The sequence below is a fragment of the Poeciliopsis prolifica genome, unplaced genomic scaffold, assembly GCF_027474105.1.
Source record: "Poeciliopsis prolifica strain line A6 unplaced genomic scaffold, Auburn_PproV2 SCAFFOLD028, whole genome shotgun sequence".
NCBI lineage: Eukaryota > Metazoa > Chordata > Actinopteri > Cyprinodontiformes > Poeciliidae > Poeciliopsis > Poeciliopsis prolifica.
The window spans coordinates 5,857,863-5,885,793 of NW_026562403.1; the positions used below are offsets into that span (position 1 = coordinate 5,857,863).

Consider the following 27,931-nt stretch of genomic DNA (forward strand, 5'->3'; position numbering starts at 1 on the left):
TCTGGTGGACCAGCACATCTCCTGACCTCAGTATACAAAAATATTTCTCAGTCCAACACTCTTAAGAACAGTTGTAAATGGCATCATGGAGGAGCAGCGTTGTGATGATGTGCTGAAGGTGGAATGTTTGGAAAAATAGAAACTTCTTAAACAAACAGAAGCCCATTTCAAAGCATCAAATTGCATTTTTGTGCTATCAAATCCCACTATGTGCATGGGAAATACATAATGCCTTTTCTATAAACTAATTTCTGAAATAAATTGTATTTCATTATTAAGATATACATTACGCATTTTGAGCTCCAGCAGTCACACAAAAGAGCAAAAACTATGACTATGGTATAAATACAAATTAACCAGACTACCAGACATGGTATTGACTACAATGAAAGTTGAAGTCAATACCATGTCACAGCTTACATTTCAGTGGGAAAATTTGACAAACAGGCTTACATAACCACAATCTTAACTAATATCTGACCTATGGCAGCAGCTGGACAAAGCTCTGGAGCTTAGCCATTCGGTATAATCACTCTAATTACACTAATATTCCTGGTGCGTCACTTATCCAGCAAGAATACTGGTGTAACCAATATTCCTGTTCCTCCTCCTATTGACTGATAGCTCCTGAAACACCTCACTGAAAACAGCCTGAGTGAGCTAACAAGCTCATGTACCATAGCAATAAAAGCATGACGATTTCTCCACAGCGATCTGGTTAAAGGAGCATTAACATTTTGTTCTACTGTATGCATTTTTTATGTGGAGACCTCTTTAGTTTACATGCAGGAACAATGCTGCAGGAAAATCGGAGCAGAACGCCACGCTTTGCTGAAAATAACTGCACTCTTGGGAAACACTTGGACAAAACTAGGCTATCTGTAGAGGCCCTGAAGAAAAGCCGGTGGCCTAACAGTCAGAAAGGTCTTCAGAACCAAGCTTGGGAGAAGAAGGTCAACACTTCAGTCTACACACGAAACTTAAAAATGTGTCAACAAATTCTGAGTATTTTTGGTTTCAGCAGCGAGATGAACACATTTGCACATCCCTCATTGGAAATGTCAAACCAAATGCTGCTACTGACGTAATGAGCCAGAGCCTGACCACAGGAAACCCCAGTTCCAGTCAATGACAGCCAGGCGCCTAAAAGGAAGTGACATTAGGAATTTAGAAGAATAAAAATAGGAATAAAAGCAAATTTGGTCTTGATCTGTCCACCAGGAAACATCTGGGGTTCTAGTAAAGTCCACGGATTTAGAGATGCTGAAGCAGTTCAGTGCTTGAGACCTGAACAGAAACAATAAATCCCAAAAAAACAACTTAAAACCATGACATGAGCTTTCTAATAAAACATTTATATGTTTATTATTGGGTGGAAGAAAGTTGAGACAGATGACAAGTCCATCACAGACAACAGAGACACACCAGGACAAACAACCAGACGAACACAGACACACCTGGGAGTGACTTAGAACCATAAAGTGTACGGTGACTGTTGGAGGAAACAGGAGTGCCTGGAAAAAAAAAAAACATATGTGACACGATGAGAACATGCAGACCACACACAGAAAGGCTCCAACCCACAGCTCAGTTTTGTAAACTACTGAAAGCAACAAAATAAGATGGACAAAAAAAAACAAACACATTTCATACAGCTTGTTTATAGCTGTATTTAAACACTTATAGTTTTTTAAGTTTTTTTTACTGGTGCTGTTCAGATTAAAACCATCTTAGGATATAGTTAATTCTCCTCTTTGCACTAAGTTGTCTTTAAACAGGCTTTGCTGTTTCGGATGTGAACCTGTTTGCTTGCCCACTCTTAGTTTGGAGTTTAACACCGATGCTGTGCACAGCACTGGATGTGCGCACAGCACTGGATGTGCGCTGGTCTATCCATCAGCGTCCTCTGGTTAGAGGACTGGCACCATGCTTAACCCAGAAAAAAAAAAGGCACTCACACACAGCTTAAAAATAGCTCAGTCACAATAATCCAAGCATACGCAAGCAGAGTGCCTGACGTTAGTTCAGAGAATATGTTCATTCCCGTCTAAAAATACAGTCTCTGCCCCCCTCTAGGCAGTGACGCAACAACGGCACACGCCAATGCACAGGGCTCATCACAAAGCAGGCTGCAATGTTTCTGCTCCGATTTCAACTGAAGCTAACCATAACTACTAAATACTTTGTCCTAGTGTTTTATTCTTTTCCCATCCTTGTTCCTGCAGGTTATTAAAAAGTGCAACCTGAGGCAGGACCAAGCACCAGAAGGTGCATAAAACTACTGCGAATTGGGCACTAAAGGTCACAAGTAACTTCTTTGAAGGAATTTGTCACAAATCGGAGGACATTTGCAGACAGCACCTGATTAAATATGTAGCAGCAAGAAATTTAAGTGACACAGAAGAGAAGCAGCTTTTTCATAAGATGAAAAAGCCACATTTTCCATTACAAAGAACTCTTTGCCCTTTCGGTCTGTCCTTTACCACAATGATGTCAAGTTGCATTAAAATATCTGTCTGCGAAGGCAGCATATGACATAAGACAGGGGGAATATATGCACAGCAGAGAGGGTGCGTGCCCCAGGATAAAGAGCAACAGCTGGGCTTTGTCGTCAAAGGAAGAGCCTAAGACCTCTGGAGTACAGAGGGAGGTGGAGGAGCGAAGAACTTGGTGAATCCTTCAGGAGTTAGAAGAGCAGGGGCTGCATGCAGGCTAAATTTATTTAAAAGTGGAAACCGTAAGCAAATAGTCAGCCACTGCGTTGGCCTTAAAGTACATTTCAGGCATTTTTGAACATGAGCGATCTGATTAAGGGGGGACGTCACTGCATCTCAATCAGACAAAAATCTGACTTTGACTAGCCCACGCAGTCTACATTTAATAAAATGTCTAACAAATGAAATAAAACTAGAAAGGAGTTATTCTCTTTGATATAAAACAGAACTGATTTACGACTAGAGAGCCGTGATCTCTTTTCAGACACACTGGCTACTTTAATCTTTACATATAAATCTATTAAAAATGTGATGTTATCAACCTTTAAGTGGATCATTTGATAAAACCAGAGAAAATAGAATATTTACAAGAGGAATGGGAAAGAGTTAGGGTGCACTTTAATAAAGAACAGAATAAGTGAGCAAACATTCCCCTTTTTATTCTGTTTAAGAGGCAGCCAGGATTCTTTGTTTGCAGCTGAAATGATAATCTATACTAACTGAGGTTTTAAAATTCATGAATGTCCTTTATATGTAATAAAGTGAGACCTGAATGAAAAGCTTCAGTGACATGCAGAGCGAAACTATAAGTAAACTATCATCTTGAGAAATTTACAGTAAACCTGTGAAGCTCCTTTAACACCCTGTAAGTTGGTCACTGTCCCTCTTGTTCTGATGCCCTTCAGCAAGAATTGGATGCGCAATGTGCCCTTGTTCTTTACTTATCCTGGCAGTGCAAAGGGAAAGCTAAAAATACTTGATACCCTGTGTGCGTCTCCTCCACCGTGTTCCTTCTCTGACTCCTCATCCTTTCTTCCTCCCACAGTAACTCAGTGAGAGCTGCTTCTAGAAACGATCCAAAGATGGGGAGGAAATGAACGAAGAAACCACAGAAGAGAGAGAATCTAAACCTCAAGTACTCAAAGCAAACCAGTCTGACGTATCAAATCAATCTTAACTTTAACTTTCTTTGTGAAGATGACAGTCACAACTTGTCCCTTAGTATGAAGATGTCACATGATTACACAGGCAGATCTCAAAATCAGAAAATATCTGATGAATATAGTCAGCAGATATTGGATTAGAATCTTACATGACATAACATAATAGAGCCATATTATTTTCTGGCCACACTATGGTCTATATAACCACCATGAAGTCAGCTGATAATTGTCCAGCTAACAGCTAATGGCATTACACATGGAAGGAAAGCCACAAAGCTCTTTGTTCAACTGTTTCAGTTCAGAGAGAGAGTTCAATTAAAAGTTTAGTGGAAGAAAGAAGTATGGTATAAAAGGTGCATAAGCAACAGAGATGAGAAAAGCTTTGAATGTATTGTGATGTTAAGCCCAAGGGGAAGATGAGACATCTCAACCGAGTAAAATGAAGTGCATGTCACTCCACATTGATGCAGTAATTTATGTCAAACACACTGACCAACTGTATATTATTCATAGCGCATTTCTGTATTGAAAATTTGTTTTTTTATGCTGTAAACTTGAAATTTTCATCAAATATTACATTTTGGATTTTACTACCAGAAACCACAGGGGTGAAATGTTCAAAGAATTAATCTCTCTTAAGGTTTTATGGCTCGATGTTCTTGAAAATTAGTATTACATGAGTTTATGAGGAAAATAATAATACACAACTGTTATGTAATGACACATCACTAGAAAGACTGCTGACTTGCCAGTTGTCCAGCAGACAGTCGCTGACAGACTGCATAAGGAGAGTACAACACGACGGGACATTTGTGGCTTAAGACACTCGCTGTTCACAGATTGCTCCGTCCAAACAGAGGCTTCAAAGAAAAAAAATAAGTGTTGTAGAAAAAGAAATTCGAGGTGCTGAAGGCGACTATTAACCTGGGACTCCCTGAAACCTGATTGCCTCTACCCCATGCTGAATTGATTCAGCAATTCATGCAAGAAAAGAGGAAACAAATACTGAGAACATGTGCTTTACAGTAGACTCACATTTATTTTATTTTTTTTTACATGTCCATGTGCAATTTTCAAATTTTCGATAAAAAACTGCACATTAAGCTTTCATTAAGTCTTCATCATTAAAATTATGTAAGTACTCAGCGTAAGAATTAATTGAAAAAGGCTTAAAATGCCCCTCTGTGTATGTGACGTATGTATGAGTTTTAGTTTTTGAATAAACTTTGTAAAACAAATGAACTTTTCAATGATCTTCTATTTCAATGAGATGCACCTGTAAAAACTGCAAATAAAACATACCTGATGTCAGAAATAGTTCTAGAAAGTACCTGACAGAAAATAATAAGTGGGTAGTTATTTCCTCAATGAGCTGCAGAAGATATTTATGGTAAAGATGAGGCGACACAGGCCAGATGAGCGAATCTCAATGAGTCACACCGAAGCTCTGAGCGAGTGGAGAATATAACAAGTTTTAGATTGGATAACCCAGCAACCATCTAATTAAATTCAGCACAAATAAAATCTGGTGCCTTCAACTGACTGCTGAAAACTTCAGTCTGCTTTGAAAATTGGAGTAATTGTTTTTTATCTGTCTCAGCGGCGCTCGTCAGCCCAGAATTTCGCACCAACGCTGCCTCCAATAAACACAGCGCTTCGCTCTGGCATCCAAAATTAGACAACCTGAGATGCAAATGATGCTTAGATTAATCAGTAATGTGCCCAGGTTAAACGAGTACCCCCTCCCCTCACTCTCGTTCTGAACAAGCACTCAGTCAGACTAAATGAACTGCGCAGAGAGCGCTCTTACATAACTGCAGCAGATACAGGAAAGGAAAGCATTTTACCAATTCCATTAACTAATTTGTGCAGCCCACAGGCCCACGGGACTGGAAACGCTTTAGTACTTTTAGGAAATGTCTCTCAGACATCTCCATCAGACAAACTGGTAGCAACAGGATGCTGCTGACTCAAACTGAGGCTTTTCTTGCTAATGTGGAGCTAATGGTGACCACATTCTCACCACTGACAGCACAAAAAAAAAGCATGACATAATGACTTTGAAGTATAAAAGCAAACAGATCCCATGTCACTGGTGATCTCTTACCAGGATGTTAAGGAGCTCCGACTATAAGACATGTTCCACTGATGAAAGGCTTTTATTTGCATAGCATATTTTTCAGCAACAAATTCAAACAGCTTGCTCTCTCTGATGTGGCAGAGATACCAACTTGATAACATTACAGCAAGCTGGAACTAAACAAAGAACAATTAACTTCTAATAAAGCAGAACCGCTCAATGTTGGATGTTTATGACCTCCGAGAGAATCCCATTTCCAACATAACCCTAACAATACAGATAAAAAAATGAATAAGCAGCAGCTTTTAATAGATTTTCTTTAACAAACTCCCAATGGGCACAAATATCAGACCCTCTGCTGTCAGCGAAGTACTTCATATTGGCTCATCCCCACCAGGGCCAGCCCAAGGTTGGAGAGGGACTTGAGCAGAATTAGATTTCAGGCCTCTCTTCCTTTTAGCATCACTACCATTCATAGCACCTCAGCACTGATGTGGTATAATCTCAGCGAGGGGCCCAATTTGATTGGCTGAGCAATCACAGATTATTGGTAATTAGTTACAGTTGGCCCTCTCCAATCCATGGCTCCATTTGATGTACCAAATTACTCCACTGCTAGCCACACACTGCAGGACTTTGAAGATGAAAGAATAAAGACAGTTCTGTTTCTCACATTAACTAACCCTATTGAGAACTTGTGGCTCTGTTTTAAATGGAAGATTTTCAGTAAAGGAAACCAATCCACCCTTCAGAGTTGTGTCTGAGAGGCTGTGCTTGCTGCTGCACATAAAGCTGATCATCAGCAGCTCAAGAAACTGACTGCTTCCACAAATGGAAACCTTTGTAACCTTTTTGTAAAGAGTCATTGCTGATGTTGATGGCTGGAGGTCACAAGGATCTTCTGTAGCAGCCTATATTACAGGAGTCAAGAAGCCTCTGACTGATGATACTGTCTTGGTTGTAAGTCTGTTGAAGAGGAAGCTCAAGAAGTCAGGGTTGTCTATTTATTTTATGAAGCATCCAGAGGCTCCGGGAAAAATCCAGTGTCCTTTATCGGCTTGTTTCAAGTCACTGACTGAGGCTAATACCCCAACAGATGATGGCATGAGGAGACTGCACTCTCCAAAGCAGACTTAGAGAAGCTCTGAACCATCTGGTGCAGAACCACACAAAGCTGCTCTATGCAGGCCTTCAGGACTCTGGGCTTGACACCATCTTGTCTTGCCGTCTTGTTCTAGCTCCGTCTCTCCAGCTGCCTCCTGACAAGTAGGAGGAGAAGTCGAAAGGAGTACCGGCATATCCTGATTTGGCTAGAAACGATGGTGAAGCAGCAGGATACATGCCAGAGATGGAACATATTTGAGGTGTGACAGGAAAGTTGTGGGTCAAGTGTGTGTGAGAAGCCTGCTTGGTTAGGGCAGAAGAAGAGAGTGCAGAGATTCTTCCTGAAATGAACCTGTTGAAGAATGTCACGTCATTGGCTCTATCCAGACTTTAGTTTATCTGATCCGTATTTAGCTAGAACCCTGTAGCATCTTCAATATCAAGCCTGTAAGCCTTTTTTCTTGTTCGGCTGGTCTTCCAGGTTACTGGTGACCCAGAGTTGGTGACTGATGAAGCATGTCACTGCTCTGCTGGGGAAGGTGTTATCCACCTAATTTGGTTGGCAGAGGGCATCGCAGTCTAGAGCCTCAAAACAACCTGGCAAAGCTTCTTTAACTTCCTATGATCGACTTCTCACAATTATTTTCATTAAAAGTTGCCTCTGAATGAGGAGTTTATATTTTGAGCATGGAAAATAAAAATCTAATTAGCCAAGAGGAGGTCTTGCACCACAAGTGTATGTATCCCTGACATTTGCATAAAACAAATCCAACATTGTTTTCGTTGGTAGAGCAGCATAGCTGAGACTGAGGATTGGTTAAAATCTTCCCATAATCCCACAAATGCATTAGGCTCTTGTGTCTGTAGCTAGGCAACAACTGACCTGGTGACAACGCAAGCAGAGTTGGCAACAGCTAATTGTGCAAATATAACACTGACAGTGAACTTTCTTTTCTAATAATATGGACAAAAAAAACCTTCCAATTTGAATGTCCAGACTACATGAACAGCATAGCATGCCCTGGATGAATTTTGCTCTTGGTCATTTTGTCAAAAACAATTATTTCTTAACTTATTTCTCAAATTAAAGATTTTTTTTTCTAAAATAATGAAAAAAGAAAAAGCAATACTGCAATAAAAAAAAAAGTAATTACACGACTACGTGGAAAAGTGATTTTAAGGCGTCTTACACAGTTCTACCAGTGGTGCCTTTAAATGTGTCTGACAAGACATATATATATATATATATATATATATATATATATATATATATATATATATATATATATATATATATATATATATATATATATATATATATATACATAGTCATAAATCACCGAGTGCTCTCTCAAATCCAATTTTAGTTTTTCAACTGAGGGTTACACCCAGTAAAACTTGTAAAGAAATTATTTTGCCCACGGCCATATTGTATTCGGCTTCCTGTTGTTTTATCCGCTCCATCATTGCTTCAATTGGGCTGGGGTTACCCTGGAGACACAGTGGGCTTTTGATTGGCTGCCAGGACAAGAAAGTCTGAGTGACAGAGAAAGTAGAGCTGCCAGGGCCGATACTTCTTTCTCCCGTTTCTCCTGTCTCCACTTTCACTTTTGTTGGTTTTCAGTTCCTCTCCCTCACAGCTCACTGATCTGCACTTTGCTTTCTGCCACGAGAAATAATATGGTCCTCTGAATGATTAATACACACATTTAAAACAGATATAATTAGGCAAACAAAAGAGCCGACTATATGTATTTGGGTTTTGCAAACTAAACATGTTCATTTCAAAGTACTGCTTTTACTTCTATAACTATAATTTGGGTAATAGCAACGTCTAGCAAATGCCTTTATGAACCAGGTCCACTTCATGTTGTTTTGTATTAACTTGGGTTCATCAAAGGTATTATTACCTTTGATGCTTGGTTTTCAGTTTTAAAAACTTAGTTTCAAATCTGCAAAATATTTATGTTCATGAAGCTTATTTCATACCTACACTACCAAGAAATCCTTTGCAGATAAATTTCACCTGAGCGGTGAGCAGCTGAGGTGAAAGTTGACCGGAAGACTTTACTGAAAAGTGTGGGCAGATGATCTGAAAAACATAAAACAGCAGTGTGTCTGAAAAAAAAACTTACATGGTGGGTATTTATTAGACTCATAATTGGAAAAAGAAAATTATTCCTTACAAGCACAGCAGTTTAGAACCAATCTGCTGGTCAACCAGCTGCAAAAGCTTTGATTTATAAAAAGGAGGTTTGTCTTTGAACTAAACACAATGAAGTTGCTGCTGGTTCACCTTCTACTTTTCTATTGTGCAGCATCAGACTCTAAAGCAAACCAAATCACTGCATCGTCAGCTCATAGAGCAGAGCTGATCATTCAGAGGAGACTTTGAAACTCGGGTAAAAGACAATCAACGACAGCAAAGCTTTTTCTGAAAAGCTGTCTGTTGCCCTTTGCTGGAATACCTCAAGCCCCTTTTGCACAGCCTTTCCAAACAGCAAGCTGCCCACTGCCCAAAGAGCAGAGTTGTCCCTTAAGCTGACCATAAAAGGCCAATTTCAAATACGGGCCTGGCTAAATGGCTGTCGCTAACATTTCAGTGGGTTCCGAGGTCAGGTTTCAAGCATCGCGGTAAATCTTTGGGATATTTTCCTCAGTATTAAAAACCAGAAACATTTAGACCGAGAAAAATGTTTGCTTACGTCTTCCTCCCATTGAAAATCACACAATAAATAAATTCTCACCCAGTGGAACACAGACTACATTTGGATGAAAAGAACATGCAGCAGTTTACATGCTTAAATACATACATCCTTACTAACAACTGAATAAATACCTCCCAGCAACTCATTAAAATTAGTTTGTTTCCTGATACATGCGTGGCACTTAAGCATAAATTTTAATCAAGATGAGGTTGAGGCCATTTCAGAAGGTTAATATTATCCTGCTTTACCGCTACCAAAACCAGTTTTGATGCATGTTTGGGACCACTGACCTGCTGGAAAACCCAGCTGTGTAGCTGTGAGTTGAGAGGAGGTCAAAAGATTTGGAGGTGACCCTCTTAAATTATTATTCACACCATTTGCAAAGCAACACGAGAACCTTTAGCAAAACATCCCCAGAGCATGTTGCTCCAACCCCGGTGCTTTATAGTTGGTTAAGCATTCTCAATCTTCTAGTAATCAATATCAAATAGTTCAGGGGTCAGCAACCCAACATGTTGAAAGAGCCATTTTGGACCAACAAAAAGCAACAAAAAACAAATCTGTCTGGAACCGCAAAAAATTAAAAGCCAGAAACATTTAGAGGTTTGTAATGAACGCAAAACAAGCTTTAAGTGTTTATATTAACTATATTAGCCTATTACCAGAATGACTAAGTGTAATTATCATTCATGACTGAATGCTTATTTTCCCTGCTGTGCGTCCTGGACAGAGTGACGCACCACATGACTCTTTTGTACAATGGTGCTTTAAGTTTACCTTTTATTACAATATTAAAGTGCTGTGACGCAAAGCTTTGGGGTTTTTTGTCGCTAAAAACCCAAAGATTTGCATTTATTGGGACAACGCAAATCTGTGTTGACAGAAATATTGAAATTTTATATTTATTCCACACATTTTTATAGCGTTGGAAAACATTAAGAATGACTGTGTCGTGTTTGTCCTCCTACAGAAACCATATTTTATTGAGACGCATGCGGCTCTGGAGCCATGGGTTGCCGACACCCTGAAATAGTTCAATGTGGAAATTAGCTTTATGGTCAGATAAGACAAACAGAGGGACATATCAACAAAAAATTTATTAGTTAATATAATAAAATAAAATTTGATTCCTTAAATCAATATGGTGGCAACAAAAAATTGTGATGTCAGTTTACAACTCGCCAATGGTCATTTAACCTATTAGTCAGCTGTGTATATTTGTAGGATTGTGTGTATAATTATAGACCAGTGGGTCAGTATAGAAAGACCTGCAAATATTTATTGCTGGAACAAAAGAAAAAGGGAAAGAAATGATGGGAAGAGAGGAGGGGGAGTCAGGATCTACTCTATTTTTAGACTTAGAGAAATCAGGTGTCTGTGGCCTGAAAAAAAAAAATAGGATAGCGTGGGTAAAACGACATGAAGCTGTGTTGTCATTTTCATTTTACATGATCCATGACTCAGAGTGCTGCAAGAGCTTAAAGAGAAACACCGGGAGAACAGCATGAAGCATGTTACATACCGCAGAAAACAGTGGAAATGAGAACGTAACCACAGAGGAAAAATCAGGCCTCTGATGGTCAGTGACTTTCCACAGCAAATGAGTTGAACAAACAGCATTTCTCACAGCAGACAATGCTCCTTGCAGATTAGATTAGCTTCTATTACACTGACTTTGCCTCACAGAAGCAGTCCTTCCTGCTTAAGAGCAAAGAAGTTTTCTTGTGGAGTGTGTGTGTGTGTGTATGTCAGACTTCGTCCATTTTGCTTCATCCACAAGCCTGGTGAACATCACCAGCGCATAAATGTCCTCTTTCCCTGACAGCACAAATTCAATTGACTTGATTGCTCTTTTATAAAATGAAACTCCGGTAAGGACACAGCGAGGGTGGACGGCTGCTATAAAAAGACCCCAGCTCTTCTTAGAGTCCACCCACCCACATCGCCAGAAACGGTGCTGTCCACGAAGAAGGAGGAACGTGGAAGAGAGCCGCACAAAGCGTTTGTTTTATTTCCCAGACAACGCTGCGGTAGGACCATTAGCAATGACGTGCAATTCATCAGCAGGCTCATCAGGGATGCGCGGGGACAGGCTGTACCCCTTTCGTCCCTGTCAACAGCTCAGCCCAACCTACCATCACCTGTTCGAGGGAGTCGAGGTGGGAGGGCGAGCGGTGCGGAGAGAAAGATTAGTTTTTTCGGGTACTAAAGGCGCAGAGAAAACACAACGTTCTATTCGGCGCCTGGCTGACGCCCAGGTACAGGACGGATGCACAACTCGGGTTCTGTCAAGATGCCCAACAATCAAAAATAATTACATAAGATCAGACATTGAGATACAGCAAAAATATACCATCATGAACAATGACAGAGTTCTGTCTATGCAAAGCTTAAAATCTCAGCAGCTCTGCAGACTGGTGAAATGGCCTGTGTGTGTGTAAGTCTGTGCGTGTGTGTGCGCGCAAGGCGGTAATCTAATCAACAGGATGTGATGTTCTTCATCTATCAATCATCATTATCCAATTCAGAAGGGGATGTTAGGCTGATCGTCACAAGGTTTCAGCGCAGAGCTGAAGATCCAAACAGCATGATGGGAAATTTATATGTAAACAATCATTTTAATATCAATACTCGTGACTTTTTAGTTTTTAAACCTGCAGAAGAAAACATAGAAAAACAGTGCTTTGCAAAGTGCTCGCAAGTGCTGCCTGAATATTTCCAAACAATGTAATTTATTGGGATTTAATGAAACAAAAAGTAGTGCACAATTGTGAAGTAGAAGGAAAGGTATACATGTTAGCCTTATTTGTTTGTTTTTACAGATAAAAATCTGACCTTCATTTTTATCATTTTCATTTTTTCATAAAAGAGCAACTTTTCACTTCAGCTACGGCTGCTAGTCATTTAGTCATTTTGTTTCTATTTCCCAGCTATGCACATCTTGAGACTCAAAGTTTTTGCTCCATTCCTCCTTGCAAAGCTGCTCAAACCAAAACACATAAAGTCAAGTTGTTATATATATATTTTACAATAAAACAAGTTTTTATAAGTGCCTATTTCTAAAACTTAAAAAGCTATTTTTAATTTGAGCATTTTGCAGCTTTACAGGCTCTGGACAGTTTATTAGAAGCAAAATGTACTATAAAGGTTGCTGACCACGGCTCTCTATTTAGTCAGTATGAGTGCTTTGCTGTTACCAAGTTAACAAGATACCAGCTGAAATCCCTGACAACCGATGAATAAAGCCCATTGAATATTTCAGAACACTTCCTTGTAGGTAGATGTCTGCACAGATTAACACTTCCCAAAGAGGGGTGGGGGAGGAAATACCTGGTAAATTTCCCAAACAAGTTTTTGTCCGTCACACACAGTTAATGAGAATATTTAATGTGAGAAAAGAAATGTAATCCTATGATAGCTTAAATGAATACTCTTTGAATACTCTCGGCATCTTTTCATAGAGAAAACAATTTTTAAAATTTCACGTAAAGCTGCCACGCTAATCCAGCTACTAAAAAGCACATGGATACTTCACCCCACATATGAGATTACAGTCTGTTTGCTTCATCTGTTGACTCGAGCAGACCAGAATATCAAAGTAAGCAGTCTTTTTAACAGTTGAGCGGCTGCTTCATCTCCGCCTCTATCTGCTGCATCTCGTCTGCTAGTCTTTGAGATTATGGCTTATCCTGGGCTGGAGGGGAAGTAACAGGGTTACCTAGTGGGTGGGATGCTTCAAGCATTTCAGTCATTTAAAACAGACCAAAGTTAAAGTCATGTAGAGAGCAAAAATGTCAATGTTGCAACAAACAGCACATTCAACGTTTTCCGTAACAGACTGAAGGGAGAATTACAGTTTCCACCTGGTGCTCCTTTGCTCTTCCTGTGCAGCAGATCAAACCTGATAAACAGTGCAGAAAGCCCCCGTTCTGAGCTCAAATATGCAAGCAGCTGCATACGTCACCCAAACTTTTACCGGCAGGAAGTGAGTCTTGACTGTGTTCTCTGACGAGCCATCACTCAACGGCTTCGCACTCACTTGTGTTCTGTGCTCTTCTTAGATACAGGATTACATATTTTTGCTAGTGGGTTGAGTCTGATAAATTAAAGTGAGGGTTCCTGGAGGAAAACAGATCCGTCACATGCGCGCTGCCATGAATACTCAAACGAGGCCGGGAGACACGCACTAGAGCTGCGGGCTCCTCTGTCAGGAATTTTCCACTCCACCGTCACAACACGCAGACGTACAGCATTTATTTACAGTGTTTTCCTCATGACCGTCAGTAGCTTGTCAGGCATTCCTGTAACTGTATATACCATTGCTGGAGTGGAGAGCAATTTTAGCCTCTGGAAGGAGATCAGTGTGACTCCTGAAGAGCAAACATTAGCAGGGGATTTGCACAATTAGAAATTACAGCTCTCCATTCACCAGGAAGCACACTGTGGAGCATCACAACATCCAGTAACTAGGCTCACAGCAGCCTGTGCTCCATCTTTTGCAGGCACAGTTCATTTCTCTAATGTCAAAATTAAACATTTACCTCACAGATGTATAAAAAGCATATTTAAAATAGTTTTTTTCTCTCATCTGTTACGAAAAATCCTAAATATAAAAGGAAAGCCAGAAATATACATTCAAATCCATGTCCAGAAATCCATAAAAGACCAAAGAAAAAACAACAACACACAATTCAACCCCGACAATAATTTTAAGTAAACCAAACCGGAATCTATAAATCTTTTAAAGCCATAAAAAGAATATGTGCTGAATTAATGTTTAATATGTGATAAATGAGAATCTGCTTTTCTGGACGAATTATTTCAAATTGAACACTTCAACATTTAATTTGGTTTTAAAAACAGCAGAATATAAAACAGTGTGCCGTCAGTTCCGTTTCTTACTTAACATTGAAATATCATAAAAGCATCTTGTTTGAAAAAAAAGAAAAACTTCTTTTGACGAGAGCTGAAAACTAAAATGAGAACACGGCGCACCGTCCTCATGTGTGTTTATAAAAGCCGCAAGGGCTAATGTGAAATCAGTGACCCCTGCATGAGGCCGCCTTTTATTCCCATCTGCACTTATTTTTTGAGTCAGCAATGCAGCAGGACTTCATAATATTCTGGTGGAATTATAAAAACATTTAGCACTTTGCAACACTTTGCAAAAGTGTTCATGCCCCTTGAACTTTGCTGTCTTGTTTCAACCACAAATGGTTATGTATTTTTACTGGTAATGGGAATTGGAAGAAAATGAGAGAGGATTTTCTAAATTTAAAAAAAAAGAAGAAAAAGTGTGGCAGTTAATTGTATAACTTGAGCCAGTAGTTTGTAGAACCACCTTTTTGCTACAATCACCCAAAGTATTCTAGGGTATATCTCAACCAGCTTTCATGTCTGCACTTTGACTAGGTCATTCTAACAAATTTATATTCTTTCATCTGAACAGAGTTTCTCAATTCTGGTGTTGAATGGCCATCATGTTTTGGGCATTTCTCTTCTGCTGTTCATCCAGGTTAAATGGATGTTAAACAGGCTTCAAAAGCCTGATTAACCAGCTTCTAAAGAATTTGATGATGACATAATCCAGTCATTTGAATTAGACCAACTGGAGCACAGGCTCATTAGACACACTGATCTAAACTAGCTTTACTGTCATTCTGGCTGTTTGCTCAACATTTTGTCCTGCTGGAAGATGAATCTTCACGCTACTCTCAAATCTTCTGCAACCTCTGAAAGGTTTGAATCCAGAAATTAAGCTGGTTTCAGCTTGGAGCAGCTTTGCTGTCCTTCCTGAAGATCAGGAAGAGCAGAAAGGACAGCATACCACGCTACCCATAACATGGGAACCACTACCATGTTTTACTGTGAGGATACTTTGTTCGAAGTGAGCTGAATGTTAGTATTTCACCACACATGGTGTTTTGAATCTAGGTCATGACTGCTGAGGGCTAATGACTGTGCTGGATTTTTAGAGTGTCTGAATGCAAAAACACACAGCAAACTTTTTCAGGTTCCCTTATATAAAATTCTGAAAACCAATTAAATATTTCTACACAACAAAAACATTAAGTTATTAATTTATTGGAAATTAGTGGGCAAACAAGGCAGAAACATTTTCCTAAAGTTTCAAAACCACCTGGTAGGTGTTTCAATTTGCATCTGCAACAAAGCCCTTTTCCATTCAGGACATAGTGTACATTGTGCAAGTTTCTGCCAGAGGGGAGGGAAGAACGTCCAAACCTCTAAAAACTGTCAAGGTGTACGAAACAGGAATTGTTGCGTATGCAGCAGAGAAACCTCAGCATTTTCTTAAAAGGTCAAAACGACAGAGTTAAGCTCATGTGCACACAAACAAATTTAAGAATCAAAGTCTTTGCTTCTTCTTGAAACAAGCAGCATGATTACAAACGTTTTCCTGAATCTTAAGTTATATTTTTAAAAAATGCATCTCATTGCAAGAGTACAAAAGTGCTCAAATGATATAGAGCTCAGAGAAGAGCTGCATTTTTTTTTTTTTGCTGATTGCTCTTGCACAATAAGCAAAGGGAACAAAACCCAAAATATGTAAAAAAAAAAAAAAAGCTAACAGCGGTACTTATGCTGTATGCATACATCTTAAAAACAACAAATCTCCAGCAGCCAGGACTCATGTTTTAACATGTCAAAGCAAAGCTCACTTAAGCCGCAGCAGAACCGGCCCACAAAACTGCTTGTTTTGGTGTGAGCGCCCTGAATTTCTGCATTTTATCTGCATGTTTCATCAGGTTTTATTAGGTTCAAGCAACAATTTCAGTTTCGTAACACAGCTTTTACTTTAAAAACCCACAAACTCACAATTTCCAATCTTAGTCGAAAGACCTGCTGAGGTGTTGAGCGGAAAGCAGAAGGTGAGAGCGGAGCGACAAAAGGTGCAGCCGCTCCTGCCCTTGTGAAACAGCGATCATCTGGACAACAGGCGCCACAGCCTGCGAGTCAGCGCTGCCTCAATGACTCACACAAGCCCTGCTGAGTCAAGTGGACGGACTCTTGTTGCAGAGAATTACAGACTCACGCTGGAACAAAAACAGGCCTCAGGTATGCAAGAATTTGGCATGCAGGTTCTTGGTATACATAAACACGATTGACTGCCATTCCTCTGTTCCTTGAGAGGCTGCAGAGACAGGGATCGAGTTTGTGACTCGTCAAGCACACTGTTATTTAAAGCAGAGCAGGGTCTTACATAAAGTCTCACACCTATGTGTCACTGTGTAGGCTCTCTGAGAAATGGACACACACAAAACGGACAGATCATGGCATGAAGCTTGAGGAATACAATTAGTCTGGTACCATGTGCGTCCGCACGCTGTTCAAATAGCAGCCAGGAAAAGACACAGAGTCGGTTCAAGGCTGTTTGTGGCCTTTCCACCACCATCAATATTCGCATATCTAATAATAGCCCCTCTGTATTATCTCAACGTTTCTTATACACATGATCATTTTTACTGCAGCTTAGAAAGTAGTACCCTGTAGAAAGGTGCAGCACATGTACCGGTAAGCTACTTTTAAGACAAACTGTTCAGAAACAAAATGTTAGAAATGCAACAACATGCAATTTGCTATATTGTTCTTGAATGTTGCAAAGACGATATGATTCGGAATAAATACACAAATTCTTAAATCTACAGTGTTAATGTCGGTTTTCTCTGGTTGCACTGAAAACACAGACATCAAGCAGAGAATAGCGATGCCTTTATAAAAATGAGCTAATATTTATTCGACTGTATGTGGCCGAATGTGAATATGACCGGTTTACTCAAGGAAAACGTTCAATTTTGATGGCCTACTATAGTCCTCCCACTCTCCTTCAGCTTTAACATTTTGAAAGAGGCTTGACACACAGTGACAGTCCATCAAACTGGATGAATATATTATTTGCAAGCAGTTTGAATTCTCCCCACCTGAAATTTAACAGCCAACTAAATATTCCATCAGAGTAAGTACAACTGCAACCATTGAAAGGGGATCACAATATTGATTTGATGTACTGTGCAGCTTCTAGTTTGATTAGATTTAAAAAAAAACAAACAAAAAAAAACAATTACTATAAGTGAACTGGACCAGTTTGCCTTGCAAAGTGCCCAATGAGGATAGTTTTAAGTTGGTGCAATATAAAAAGCAGAATTGAAAACATGTGGTTTTCTTGAGTCTATTAAATACCCATTTCTGCTGGGGAGGAGGGTGAGGCACCTGCTCCCAAGGGGGCCAATATAAAAATCAAATGCATGATAAGATCTGCCAATGTCACAGTCAGGGTATCCAAAAACACCTGCATGCCTCCCTGTGAGCTGCAACAGGGTTATGGATCACAGGAGTGCAGGACAATGCTCTGCATGCGCAGTTAGTCTGAACACGTCTGCTGGAGAGCAGACAGCACATGTTGAATGCGCGGCTTGTGAGGAAAATAAGATTTATGGAAGGTGGCGTTACATCCCTGAGAAGATGAACTGAAGTAAACCCACCGTCTCTTAGTTACCTAGCAACATGGCAGCAGGGTGAAGGCAAACTGATGGCTGGCAATGCTGAAAACATACCTGAACCCGACGCACCTCTGCCTTCAACACGCTCCTCCAGCAGCAGCAGCAGCAGCAGTCTGGGATTCAAAGTTCATCAGCCTCTCCTCTGGGTTTTATGGCCACCACCTTCTTCCAGTAACACAGATCTCCCTTCAGCAGGAGGCAGCCTCGGATCTCAGCGATGCCATGGCCGAACGGAGCGCAACGAAAGTCACTGGCTGATTTCCGTTCACTGGCTCGTCCGTCTGTTTGTCTGTATGTCCCCTCGGCAGAGCAAAGGATGCGGGTGCGACGTTTAAAAACGACACGCGTGGACACATCATCAGCCCCTCGGGTGGGCTACGTGGAAACAACCGCGGGTTCTGCCCGTGTTTACAAAATCTGGCCACATCGCTGCGCGGGACAGCAACAACGCTGGGTTTCCTCAATCGACAGAAAAGGCCAAAAGCTGTGGAAACGTTGAAATGTCCTTGGAGTATTCGCGCTACGGTCCAGTGAGACGGTGAGTGGGCTCGTCCTGCGGGGAGGATAACGCAGACAGGGCTGTGCTCAGGCCATTAGTTGCTCCTTCCGACCACAGAACCGGGAAAGGCGACGAGGAGACCGACAAGGAGCGCTCACCAGCATAACTTGCCAGTCCTCTCAAGTCTGAACCGCTGTTTAGACTCCTGGCTTCTCAAGTTCGACGCGAAATGCAGCGCAGGTAAGGAGAGCATCACACTTCCGGTAGTCATTTCAAATTAAAAGTCCAGAGAGAGGTTGCATTGGTTTAAGACCCATACCGCCTTTCAGTTTTCACTAAATTTTATAATTTTAATTTGCTAATTCAAATGCTAAAGGATCTTATCTATAGAACACAAGGAAAAACAAGAAAAGAAAATGATTATATTTTTATTTTGAAAGGATTACCAACGTCATTTTCGGCATTTGCCTTTCTGCAACGCACACTTAACAATCTGCAAAGCGCTGAGCGAAGCGCTCCCCCTGGTGGCAATAAAACCAGACCACAAAGTTGACACTAGTATTTTCCGAAATGACCAAAAGTCCAATAACGTAATAAATTATTTAGGAGTCTTAATGTAAAAAATCAAACTAAATACATTTTCAGCGAATGATAAGGCTGCCTCTAATTTATTCCAATTCAGTTGCATGAATTACATTTGAGCATTACATTTGTGATCTCACTAATATGGTTTAACAATTAAAAAAGAAGGGAAAAAAATGAGTTTACACCCTTCTAATAATGAGAAGGGTGTAAACTGAATGTTTTCTGGTGATATTTGCAAAAGAAAGTGAAATTCCAAAGAGAACAATCAGAGTGTTATTATGCCATTAAAGCTTTATCAAGATGTGTCTTGGTTCATCTCTTCATTTCGACCTCTTTCCCACTGGCTCCATTTCTGTATAGCCATAGCTCCACTGACAGGTGAATATATGTACAACAGCTGTTCAAATCAACTGAAAGTTTACAAGCATTTCTTGTTCAGATTGTTTCATTGTTTCCTTTACTGGAAGCAACCTTCGGCTTTAAACATTTTTTAAAGAACTTTCCTTAAAAAGAAATGACACATACACCACTAGACGCACATTGGGCACACCTTAATATTCTACATGGTTGAGATAATTGCATTTATCTCAATAATGCAAGTATTTATAAAACTCTGAAGACTTTGAATTAATGAGTTACAACAACATTTAATTTTCCTTTGGAAATAATAAAGTACTTTTTGAATTAAGTTTGAACAGAAAGATTAGATGAAAATGTAAGTTTCTTTTCCACATGTTAGACAGATGTCTTCACAGGTCATCAGTAACAGATTGTCTTTTCCTGATGACCTGTTTCCTGATTTACTAATTTTAGATACTGTCAGTGAGCAACAGGAAGCATTACATCACAATCCATTAATGTGTATGTGGAAAAAAACTGAGAGCTGTTTTTATCCAGGATGTATTTTCTGAATAGCAATATAAGTTAATTAGATTTTCTTTTCATCCTTTACACCTCTCATTAAATTAAACGATACTATTGTATATAAACAGCATAGTTTTTAAATAACATATAACTAAAGCCATTATATAGATGTTTATATGTTTAAACTTATTGTAAAAGACACTTTTGATGTCCTCCACCATAGGCTTGGTGTACCTTTGAGGTTCCAAGCACTGCTTTCCTGAGGACATAGATGTCAGAGTTTATACTTCTTTCAGCCCTTGGTTTTTCTCAACCTTCTGATTGTCTCTTTTGTTGAGGTCTGTATTTCATAGAATCACAATACCTATCATTAATCTCCTCTTTTACCTTTTCTCTGTCACCACAATGTCCAGTAATCTCTGGTTTATAATCTGGATCCCAAAGTCTAGCAGGATCTTATCTCTGTCACCATCAGTCACTCTTGATGGAGTCTCCCATTTTGACTGTGGGACTTCAGGACCTTATTTGGTACATGTGTTCCTCTGCACTAATCCAGGCATTTGCTTTTGGCCTTCCATGATGGCCAGGGGTGTCCAATTTGTCCTCAAAGGCCAGTGTTCTGCATCTGGATTTTCCTCGGATAGTTTTTAAACTCTTCTGATGCAGACCAAAATGGCCAAAGTCAAAGTACTGCATTGTTTTAGAAATTGAAACGTATTGGTATGTGGACTTGACTTTGAATATATTTTTATGTATTTCTGCATGAACTACATGTATTCGTGCCGTGCCATATAAATAAACTGAACTCATTTTTTTTTTTGTTTAATTTAATTTTTTTTGTTACAATTTTGATTTGTTCCACTGTCCAGCACTCGGTGGCGCTATTGGAAGAGCAACAACTTCATTGTCGCCTCGAAGAAAAAAGCAAGCCTGCTGATTGGACGTCTATGAAGGTAAACAAAGCGGAAGCTTGAGCTTCACAGCGAGGTTTTGAGGCCGCCCCCTCTTCGGCCTGGAAACTCAGAAGTTTTCGTTTTACTGCCTGATTGTGTAAGTTGCAATGTAATGTCATCCCTTCTGCCGTTCACCAGCGGCTTACTGGGAGCATCCCGGCGGCTCATGCGGAGAAATACACCCGGTCTCTCTCCGCTGCTCAGACTGACCCCGCCTGCGCCCTCATGGGTCGTGGCTTTGGGGAAGAAGGACCTGCCTGATCTCCCAGTCCTGTCGGAGGAGGAGCTGGAAGAGCAGTTTGTGAGGGGATCCGGGCCGGGAGGACAAGCGACTAACAAAACCAGCAACTGTGTCGTGCTCAAACACATCCCCACCGGGATTGTAGTGAAGGTAGCAGCTGCTATGCTTTCTGGCTGTCAGGGTTTACTTGATCTGTCAGTCAAATTCGCACCACTATTTTTTTGCCTGTCATAAACGGCGGATAGTAGATTTCTGATTTTCACTGATATTTTAATATACGAGAATACACATAAGACGTCTCTCTAAAACTAGCATTTATTATAATTCCCATTTATAGTAAGTAGATGTAAGTACCCTTGCCTCGGATTATAACGCCTCAGAAAGGTGTCATATTTATTTAACACAGTTGATATTGCATACAATTTCTTATTAATCCACTTGGATTAGGTTAAATTAATAAATAATTATTAGAATCAATATATTTTATCTAAGCGCTCAAGCAGGTCCTACACCTGAAAATGTTGGACTTTTTGTGAGGAAGCTCCTTGATATTACTTTTAAAAAGGCAGAAAGGTAAGTGAGAGCAGCGATATATGTTTTTATGTTTTAGAGTTGAAGTTTCTCGAGGTGATTGGTCAGATTATACTACGACAGGCATGCCTCCAAGTGGACCATTAAAAAAACAGGGTAGAGGGGACTACCATTTCATGAGCTGATTGTTTTGGTTTCCTAAAATTCTGAAAAATCCACTAATTCTCTCATAGACATACAAGGAAAGTATGTTGAAAGTTTCAAAGCCACCGGTTATTTTTGTCGGTCCTCTCTACTTTTTCATAACAAAAAGTACATTAGATGTGAAATATCTAGACTATATTGGTGTAAAACATATGTACTTTAATACTGTAATTTGCTGGGAACTAGAATTGGGAATTGTGTTTTTATAACTTCTGTTTCTCTCTTATTCATCCCCTCCTGTAGTGTCATCAGACCAGATCTGTGGATACAAACCGAAAGCGTGCCCGGGATATAATGAGGGAGAAACTTGATGTGGCGTATAAAGGTGAACTCAGTGAGCTGGTGGTGAAGAAGAAAGAATCTATGTTGAGGAAACAAGAAAAACGGAAGAGAGTGAATGAGAATTTGGAGAGGAAAAGACTGTTTAAAGAAGCCTTGGCTGTAGACAATAAACCTAGAGATGACGGCGCTTGAAATGTTTGTGTAGGTCGTCCATTGTAGGGGTGCACCGATTGATCGAACCCAAGCTTCTTAATTTTAGGAGATCTGTGATTGGCTGATATTGTATGTGAAGTCTGTCTTGTCCATTGACCTTATTTGCCTCAGCAAATGTCCGAAAATCAACTACTGTCATTTGTTGCTCTGATGTGCGAGAGGGTTGACTGATAGATCAGCCCACCAAGTCATGTCTGCAGTTAAAAATAGTCACCCCGCTGTTCCCACCTGAGTAACTCTCTTGCTTTATTTAACTATATTGGCCAGATCAGGCTTTTAGAGATCAGTAAACTGTGATCAGCCAGGAAACTCCAATCGGTGAACCCCATTGTAATCTTGAAATAAACAGTTTATTCTTTCTGAAAAATGTATTACAAATCTTGTTATTATTATTCTCTTAGTTACTCAGAGTTGTAATTAGATTTTTTTTATTTACTACAGGTACTACTCCCATCTACTTCCACTAGGTGCCAGTAAAAGTCTATTCCCCAAAAATTTCTTTATAAATGTTAAGATTTCAGATGATCAACATTCTGTCACCACAGAATGTTTATAAACCAATATGAACATTGTTTTTGTTTTTTTTATCGTGTGATTTTTTTTTTTTTCTTTTGTGGGAATTGTTTTAATTTGGGGTTTGTTTTGTGAGCAAGAAAGAAGACAATTATTTTTAGTATTTTTACATATTTTTCCTTTATATGTATTTATATGACTTTTCATTCCTTCTTTTGAAACAATATTTTATATCGGTAATATGCAATGTAGCTTTACAGATGTTTATACGTCGTGGAAGTGGCAGCCAATGGGGAAGCTGCTCTGAGGCACGCGCTCCGCCTCTCCGATTAAATTACCCAATGGGAATCGCAAAAGGATTTTTAAATCCTCCATACCGACTGTAACGCGCTGTGGCTTGACATTTCTTCGACATTGAAGTTAAACTCGGACAACATTGTTTCTGGACGACATTCTGGGAACTGAGGATGGCAAAAGGTTAACTTTATCATGAGTTGTTTGTACAAAGCAGCTGTGAAATGTTCTAGAAAGCGGATAGGAGGGCTATAAATATTGCCCCGTGTAGGTTATGGCAAATTATTTACTAAAACGAGAAACCCAACTTAACGCGGTTTTGTAAGAATTTACGGTTAAAATAAATAAATAAATTTACGACTGTTGTACAGCGTTTTTTGATAATTAAACTTGAATAGCTATTTTTGGATATTCTTGTGTTTACAAAGGGAAGAAAAATGGCCTGAAAACTGAGAAAAAAACAGGCGAGACTGCTGAACAAACCACCACCTCACAAGCGGAGACGAAGGAAAACAAGCCACAAATGAACAAGGTGTGTTTCCTGCATGTTGTGCTTCATACAGCCCCCGTTTGTCAACTCGCTTGCGCCAGACCGTTGGTTCTCAGTCAAGAGCTGTCATTATTTGTAACATTGTGTTTCTGAAGACTGCTGTGGTCCTAAGTTGGCAGAAAGGCCTTTAATAGATTGAGCATGTTTTGAGAAATGGCATAAAAGGAAGAAAGGGTGCTCTAATCAAGCAGCAGAGGGTCTGGAAACCCAATTGCATTTCCTGACCTTGTTTCAAAACAGAAAGTTGTCTTTCCAAATCTGAACAGCTAGTTTATTTTCTAATCTGTGGATTAATGTAAGTTTGAATGCAAATTTTGATCTGTCACACAGAGCCCCTTTGTCCCCCCCATTGAGTTTTTGATGTACTGAGAAAGGGTGATCATAATTAAGAAGAAGGGTTGAGTTTTATGGTGACTATTAATTTGTAATGTCTGTTTGCACGTACATATAAGGCAGGAATTATGTACAAAGATTGAATGAAAATGACTTGTAACAAATAGTGTAATGGGGCTCTGTGTCCTTTTTCCATCCATTCAATAGGATTGATATAAAATACAAATGTATGTAAATCAGATTGTTTCATTTGGTTACAGAGGTGTGCTGTGGGGTTTCTGTTTAACCCAGCCAGCTACAACGTTGTTTGACTGCCTTTTAAAGTGCAATATTGCATTTATTTTTGCCCTACTGGGTCTTTTTGTTTGTTTGTTTTTTTCTGATGTCAGAAAAATGAACTTTTACAGGAATGTGTTGGTAAAGCACAGTCAGTTCTCCAGAGTCTGCGCAGTCCAGGTAAGGCCAGGTCCCCGCTGAGCGACAGCTCCAGCATGCTCATCCTGGAGGGGAACGATTCTGATGCCACTGATCCTGGTCTGTCAAAGATGAAGCAAGGTGAGTCAGACATATTACCACGTTCAAAAAGACAAACTTATTTATAACTCTTGACCTTTTTCTTTTTACAACAAAAGTATTTTTTCTCCCAAATTGTGCATTCATGTTTTTTTTTCTTCTTTTTTTCTATTGATTCTACAAATGAAAATTTGAAATGTTTGGTGTGTATTTGTAATCACTCCATTCAGGGATATCCTCAAAAGAATTGCGGTCATCTTTGGTTGAAAAGTGTTTTACAAAGTATTTAGTCAGGATGACTGTACATACAAATGTATGACGCCAAAAAAAAAAAAAAAAAAAACCCAAATATAGTTTTTGTTCCACTTGTATTCGTTCATTACATAAAGTTACAATAAAAGTTTGATTAATGTGATCAAATCCAAGAAACATCAAGAGAACTATTAATACTTTCCAATCACTGAATAAATGTTTAGAGCAGATAAATGTGTGGATGTGCCAAAACTTTCTCCAGCTGAACAAAAACAAAACTGAAGTCATTATTTTTGGACCTAAAGAGGAACGATCTAGAGTCAATGCACAGCTTCAGTTATTACAACTAAAAACTAGCGATCAGGCCCGAGACCTGGGAGTAGTGATGGACTCGGACTTGAACCTTGCGAGCCACATAAAGACAATTACAAAGTCAGCCTTCTATCACCTGAAGAACATCTCCAGGATTAGAGGACTAATGTCTCAGCCAGATCTAGAGAAACTCATTCATGCGTTTATCTTTAGTCGCATTGATTATTGCAACAGCGTCTTCACAGGCCTGTCCAACAAATCAATCAAACAGCTGCAGCTGATCCAGAACGCTGCTGCTCGCGTTCTCACTAGAACCAGGAAGATAGATCACATAACACCAGTTTTAAAGGCCCTCCACTGACTCCCTGTAGCTCAAAGAATAGATTTTAAAATACTGTTGTTAGTTTATAAATCACTGAACGGTTTGACACCACTATACATCAAAGATCTGCTGTTGTTGTATCAACCTTCCAGACCTCTCAGGTCTTCTGGTTCTGGTTCTGCTCTGCATCCCCAGAACCAAGAGAGGAGAATCAGCTTTCAGCATCTATGCACCAAAGATTTGGAACAAACTTCCAGAAAACTGTAAAACAGTGGAAACCCTGACTTCCTTCAAATCGCAATTAAAAACACACCTGTTTAGAGTTTCATTTGAAATGTAATATATAACAATGTATTGTCTATTATATGTTGCATGACTTTGTGTTCTTGTGTTTATGATGTAAAGCACTTTGAAATGCCTTGCTGAAATGTGCTATACAAATAAAATTTGATTGATTGATTGATTGATTTTACAATGTTCTCCAAAGCAGCTTCTCTGAGCTTTCTGTCCTTCTCACATCAGACACAACCGATAAAGCAAAATCTAAGATCTGTAGCTCCAAAGAGCAGAAACAGGACGGGCTGTGTCAACGTGAGACAAAAAAGCAAATCTCTGGCAAACTAAAGCAAAAAGAGCCCAGCGCAGAATCAGATGGTAGCCACGCGGTTCCGTCAGCCACGCCTCGGACTAAAGCCCACCGCCGCAAGCTTGGAGCGAAAAAGTGAGCTAATCATGTCCGCATTACTCGCCAAGATGCCGATGCACTTTCACAGCTGGTTGAACAATCATAATGTCTTTCTCTCAAGGATGGAGAACAAAGCTCTTCAAAACAGAAAAGTCACAGATTATTTTCCCATCAGGAGAAGTAACAGGAAAACTAAAACAGAGATAAAGGTTTGTATTGCTTTTATTAAGTGATGGTGAGAAACTGTCATTTTGTAGTTTTGAGTAAATCTTTGTTCTGTTTGTCAGAGTGAAGAACACAGACACATTGACGACCTGTTAAAGAACGGCATCGAAGAAGGACTGGAGGTAACATAACCCTTTTATTTCACCAAATACTATATTCAGATGTGCGTTTGGCAGAAACATTACATTCATACAGCGGTTTAACACTTCGCCAGACCAAATAAATGCCAGAGATTTGAATGTCATCAGGTCAAACACACAAAAGGAAAAGGAAGAGGAGTCTTTGCTGTGAAGAGTTTCAAAAAGGGAGAGTTTGTTGTCGAGTACCATGGCGACCTGCTGGACCTGGCTGAGGCCAAAAAGAAAGAGGCCCAGTATTCTGAGGACCCTGAAACTGGCTGTTACATGTATTACTTCCAGTATCAAGCTAAAACCTACTGGTAAGTTGAAATAACACCAATATAACTTACAGCCTATCGATCGAAGCTTAAGATGTTTTGCTGTCTTTGCTTTACAGCATAGATGCTACCAAAGAAACGGACCGTCTCGGACGGCTGTTGAACCACAGCAAAAGTGGGAACTGCCAGACGAGGCTCCACCCCATCGATGGGACACCTCATCTGATCTTTGTGGCCTCCAGGGACATCAAGGCAGAGGAGGAGCTGCTCTACGACTACGGGGATCGGAGCAAAGAGTCCATCTCTGCACACCCCTGGCTTAAATACTGAACCTTTTATTACGCTGAACACCAGTCGGTCTCAGTCTTTATTAAAGTGAGATGTACATAAAATGACACTCTTTGAAAACATGCTGGAAGTGAAGCTGTGTGCTTCAATACTTGAAGTGTTTTGTTTGGGGATTTTTGCAAAATGTGCTTTTATTCTTTTAGTTTGTTTTTCTAAATGAATTGAATGCTGATGTGGCGACAGTAAAATACAGCCTGAGTTTGTTATGAAGAACCTGACAGTTTTCATTCCAGCTGTAGCCTAATGAACCCTGGTTATAGAGTGAATGACCTAAAGATCATTTATGAAACTCTTCAGTGTCATGCATGTTCTCGGCTGCCATTATTTTCTTCATTACTCTGGTTTCTCATGATGTTTGCTGTTTAAATACTCAGGTTCTGTGCAGCTAAAACAAATTATTTATACCCTGGCAGATTTAGCTTCAACGTAATCGTTTGGTTTTAATCAACATGTTGGTGCATTAGGGTGATGGCAAAGAGGCCTTCCAACCTGAAAGACTTGAAATAAAATACCAGTGGAAAATGAAATAAGCTGCTCAGTAGCTGGAAGTTTGATTGCTGTCAAGCTGATAAACTATTTCCACTGATTATTGGTAAAGTTATACTTTTTTATATATATTACATCCTTTCAAATGAAATTGTGTATAACTTTTTTTAGAATAAACTTTTATTTTCTGACAGCTGCATGCCTCATTTTTTTTTCCAGAAACAAACTTGATGGTGGGATGAAAAAAAAAAAAGCTACTT

At 39.7% G+C, this 27,931-nt stretch overlaps 3 protein-coding genes across 11 annotated transcripts in view; 2 read left to right on the forward strand and 1 right to left on the reverse strand.

The window, feature by feature from the left end:
• The window catches only part of LOC129372145 (membrane-associated phosphatidylinositol transfer protein 2-like), a 52,116-nt gene extending 33,905 nt beyond the window's left edge, over positions 1-18,211 (reverse strand). For 6 of the 8 annotated variants that reach the window (XM_055049216.1, XM_055049221.1, XM_055049219.1 and 3 more), the window contains exon 1: positions 18,124-18,211. The gene's annotated coding sequence lies outside the window, so the exon portion shown is untranslated. Of the gene's footprint in view, positions 1-8,831; positions 8,935-18,123 lie in introns of those variants that run through there. The other 2 variants (XM_055049213.1, XM_055049215.1) reach the window with 2 other exon arrangements.
• Positions 18,212-18,700: 489 nt separating this feature from the next.
• On the forward strand, positions 18,701-22,783 carry mtrfr (mitochondrial translation release factor in rescue). Of its 2 annotated transcripts, XM_055049225.1 has the most exons (4): positions 18,701-18,808; positions 20,887-20,970; positions 21,109-21,361; positions 22,190-22,783. In XM_055049225.1, the coding sequence occupies exons 3-4, from the start codon at positions 21,137-21,139 to the stop codon at positions 22,418-22,420; spliced, it is 456 nt and encodes a 151-aa protein (XP_054905200.1). In that variant the 5' UTR covers positions 18,701-18,808; positions 20,887-20,970; positions 21,109-21,136; the 3' UTR covers positions 22,421-22,783. The 2 variants fall into 2 exon arrangements, with proteins under 2 accessions (XP_054905200.1, XP_054905199.1); XM_055049224.1 differs by lacking the exons at positions 18,701-18,808; positions 20,887-20,970 and having other exon boundaries at positions 20,977-21,361.
• Positions 22,784-23,021: 238 nt separating this feature from the next.
• kmt5ab (lysine methyltransferase 5Ab) lies at positions 23,022-27,864 on the forward strand. The gene is made up of 8 exons (XM_055049222.1): positions 23,022-23,431; positions 23,677-23,780; positions 24,539-24,686; positions 26,053-26,251; positions 26,337-26,424; positions 26,503-26,562; positions 26,689-26,879; positions 26,957-27,864. Exons 1-8 carry the CDS (start codon positions 23,422-23,424, stop codon positions 27,165-27,167), a joined length of 1,011 nt encoding a protein of 336 aa, XP_054905197.1. The 5' UTR covers positions 23,022-23,421; the 3' UTR covers positions 27,168-27,864.
• Positions 27,865-27,931: the final 67 nt, after the last annotated feature.